The following is a 4,097-nucleotide window of genomic DNA, read 5'->3' as shown; positions in this document are numbered from 1 at the left end:
TTGGCGTGATCATTATTATTTAGAGTCATTGCGTGCCTATTGATTTGAACACGATCCGTGTATCTATCATTTCCTGGTCTTCTCTAAAGAAGAGAGTAAAGGATGTGTACTTTTGCCATCTCTGGTTATATGTATTGTTTCTCCCCACTTATTGTTGCTTCTTTGACTTCTCCATCAGGTGATGCCGTTGAGACCGCCGAAGACCTCTTCATCCGTCGCGCCAGACAGGGCATGGGCAACGACGAGGCCCAGTTCAGCGTGGAGTTCCCCGTCACAGGGAAGATGTACCTGTGGGCGGACAAATACCGTCCCAGAAAACCACGCTTCTTCAACAGGGTCCACACAGGCTTCGAGTGGAACAAATACAATCAGACCCATTACGACTTCGACAACCCTCCGCCCAAGATCGTGCAGGGTTACAAGTTCAACATCTTCTACCCGGACCTGATCGACAAGCGCTCCACCCCGCAGTACTTCCTCGAGCCCAGTCCCGACAACAAGGACTTTGGGATCCTAAGGTTCCACGCCGGCCCTCCATACGAGGACATTGCCTTCAAAATTGTCAACAGGGAGTGGGAGTACTCACATCGACACGGTTTCCGCTGTCAGTTCGCCAATGGGATCTTCCAGTTGTGGTTCCACTTCAAGAGGTACCGCTACAGGAGATAGAGACCACAAAGAGGGACAGACCAAGACCCCAGTCGCTGGGTTTTAAGCATAGACGCTATATTATGTAGGCTGTGCAGTCAATGGGGCTATTTTCTATTGTTCTGAGTTGCTCTCACTAAGAGCAGTTTGTCTGAGCTACATTACTCTGTACTGTGAGTTGTAACGTAATCAAAATTACACAATAAAGATTTTTTTCCCTTTCTTACTCTTTGCAAGCTGCCACGTTTTAATGTGTTTCCGTCGTGAACACCAATTTTAAACATTTAAATTTAACAGTTAAGAAATGTAATATTTGAAACTAGGTCAGTCTTCAGAAAGACGAGATGTACATACACGAAAGGACAAAGATGATTCATAACTGCAGACATCTGTTCTTCACATTCTTTGCAAGCCCAGTCTTGTTGAAAGCTAATAAACATTGTTGTCTATATTTAGATACACTGGAACAACACAAGAACCAGGTAGAAACGTTTTAATACAATAAAAGAACTATGGCAGCTAGTGGTAAAATGAAAATGGCTCATTTTAAATGATTTTACATTCCCTCTGAAAATCAAAATAATTTTTACAAGATATGCTAAATCTATGAAAGGGATTGAAAACAATTAGTAGGAAGCTAAAACACTTAAATGTACAAACAATAAAACAAAAAGCAGAAATTCAAATGTCTCAAACGTGTACAAAAGTCTTGTTCCAGAATAGCCGCGTTCACACCGGAGTACTTTTCCCACTTTAGTTCCGATATAGTTCCGAAATGTCGCGTTCACACCAAAAAGAGCCGGAACTAAAATTAGTTCATGAGAACCTTTTTACCCCCTTTTCCGTCCCTGCTAGAGAGCAGACTCTCATGCGGCTCTCTTGTGAGAAAAGAGCTATATTTCTGATTGGCTGGGCGGATTGCAAACCACTCAAAAAAAGTGTTGTGAAGCCACCTCACCACCTAGTATCGTCCTTCACGGTTGAGAAGGTCGGAGGTCTCGGTTAGCTTCTGAGCAACTTTAAGAGAAGTACATGCCCATTAAATTTCTGAGAAACGCGACTCGGGGAGAATCATTTATACACAACGAAGAAATTATTAACTTACACCACCCACCAATTGACCATATATTGCCCATTTCGTGGTTGTAGTCACACTACCGAGACACAACAGACGGACACTACAGAGCTGACAACATGCCCTCCCCAGTCCGACGCATCGCCGCTTTGCGCCGCGCGCGCCTTTATCGGCCGCGCGGCGGCCACCTCGCCCAGGGCCACTAGCCCGCGCGCTTCGCCACACACGTCGGTCTCTCGCGAGAAACTCTCGCGTCCTTCTCGCACTCGCCTTTCACAGCGAAGCACCGACCTGACGCTCGCGGCTGCCCCACACTTGAAGCAAAGCGCGGTTGCTGTCCTCGCCTCGCGTCCGCCGTCACAGCTATAGACCACCATAGTCTTTACATCCGCTCTCTTTTTTTTTTTTTTTTTTAACCAGTAAGAACGATAGGACGCACCGAATCTTCTGTGTATTAGGTTTCGACACTTCTCGTTTCCTCTACGGCAGAGACACGCCCCGACTACGACCGTGGCACTCAATCACATGCCTGATCGCTGAAATCTATGCTTTTTATGACATTGCTCTTATCCACTATCAATATTCTTCTGACCCTCACGGACAACGCCTGAAAGGCACCTTCTATTGACGACACCATAATTCCGTTCGCATTACGTTTGGTTTTGTAAAGGTATTAACCGTCGAAGTGTAAGTTTTCATTACATTCGCATTTTCAAAATCGAAAAATATTAGATCTTCAGCTGTCATTTACTACATACAAAGCATGACTAACTAGTAGTTATTCCACACCATACGTTTTGTAGACATTGACAAAACGCCAAAACCTCTCGTTTAGTACCTTAAAAATTTTGTGATGGAAATAAATTTACCGAAAACCTACGGGGGTCCATACGCATATCTCCACATCGTAATTGTCAGTGGCTGTCATTTCTCCCCAACCGGTCTTCCTCCGCTCTCGTTTTCTGTACTTAATGACGGTTAAAAGTTAGCAGAAATGCCCGTATTGTTATTAACTACCCCCACATAACACCTTAACCATTAATTTAACACACATTTTTTTCTATTCTTCCTGGACAAAAAAAGTCTAGGACACTTCTGGATACTTCATCCCAGGAAGACCGTGCCTCCCTTCTGCGACTTAGAGGCAACGGAAGGTCGGGATTGGGACCGTTTCTGGTCGACCCTCACCCGGCCCCGGCCCGGAGACTGGGGAAGTTCGAGGTCGTAAGCCAAGATGTCCTGCCGTCGACGACTAGGACTTGCGGTGTCTCACGGCTGTCACCAGCCATGGCGACGGACAGACACCTCCCGTCTTCGCGGCGGCTCATGTGCCGTGGCACCGCTCACCTCATGGCGTCCGATGTCGGGACACGACTGGGCCCCCTGGTGTCCCCAGATGGCGGTCCGAGTCTGATTTCCGGTCTGAGAGACCGACCTGACGTCCAGCATCAGCCGAGGAACATCAAAGAGAAGAACGCGGAAAACCGAACCATTGAAATGTTTCCGGTAGATGGCGACGGCGACCTTGACGTCTTTCTTCTTATGTCTCGTTAGGGTTCTCTGGGGGCTCGTCCCCCCCGACTTGAGGTCTTCATGGATGGTCCTACGTGCCCCCGCCATAGCTGTTCTCCCGTTTACCCGGGGAGACCACAGACCTTGTTTGTTGCTTCTTTATTGTGTGACCTTCCCCTTCCGGCGACACCTCTTACTCCTGGGCGTTTCAAGAGACGTCAAATAACTACTGCTCATGCTTTTAAGTTTTACTGTTCGTTTAATTTACAAGGTAGGACGCGCTTGATTTCAAACTCTTTACTTGTCCTTTTGCGTTGATAAACAATTCTCCGTCTTGATGACCTAAGCTACTCAGTCGAGGTGCAAACTCTCTTTAGAGCTTAAATAACCTGATATTTTGTAACGGTCCTCCTAAACTTTTGAACAAACACCTCGTGGATTTCTAATACGTAAGTGTGGCGTCATGAAAAGGGTGTTTCAAGTACTCTTGAATCAAGTCAGTGTTGATTCATGTCTAGCGCTAAGTGCGTGCGCCCTATTCAGGGACCCCACCTAAATCCGTTAATTCGGCTGACTGCAGTGAAGAAGAAGACGGACGAAACCCATATGACCGTCCGGCGTTTGGTGAGGTGCCGCATATGACGGCGGGTTTTAGGCGGCCGGCCTTCAGGGGCCTCAACCCCTGACCGAAGTCATCTTCGACGACCCTGAGGGTCGTCCGAAGATGACTTCGCGACAAGGCTCATTTAGCGGTCTTGCGGCTGTGCGAGAGTCAGCAGGTCGGCGAGGGGTACAAAATAAAAACACAAACGGGATTCAATTCAGAGAGACGCATAAGACGCGACCCGTTACGATTATTACG

General features: G+C 47.2%; 1 protein-coding gene across 1 annotated transcript in view; it reads left to right on the top strand.

Annotated features, from left to right (window-relative positions):
* The window catches only part of cactin, a 6,379-nt gene extending 5,505 nt beyond the window's left edge, over positions 1-874 (top strand). Inside the window, exon 10 of the mRNA XM_010792955.1 lies at positions 179-874. Within this exon, the coding sequence (XP_010791257.1) occupies positions 179-669 (491 nt within the window). The 3' untranslated portion in view covers positions 670-874. The remainder of the gene's footprint in view (positions 1-178) is intronic.
* The last annotated feature ends 3,223 nt before the right edge of the window (positions 875-4,097 follow it).

Source organism: Notothenia coriiceps, unplaced genomic scaffold (assembly GCF_000735185.1).
Source record: "Notothenia coriiceps isolate Sejong01 unplaced genomic scaffold, NC01 NC01_scaffold00036833, whole genome shotgun sequence".
Classification (NCBI taxonomy): Eukaryota; Metazoa; Chordata; class Actinopteri; order Perciformes; family Nototheniidae; genus Notothenia; species Notothenia coriiceps.
The sequence above is the reverse complement of the archived record's forward strand: the minus strand, read 5'-3'. Positions and strand labels throughout refer to the sequence as shown.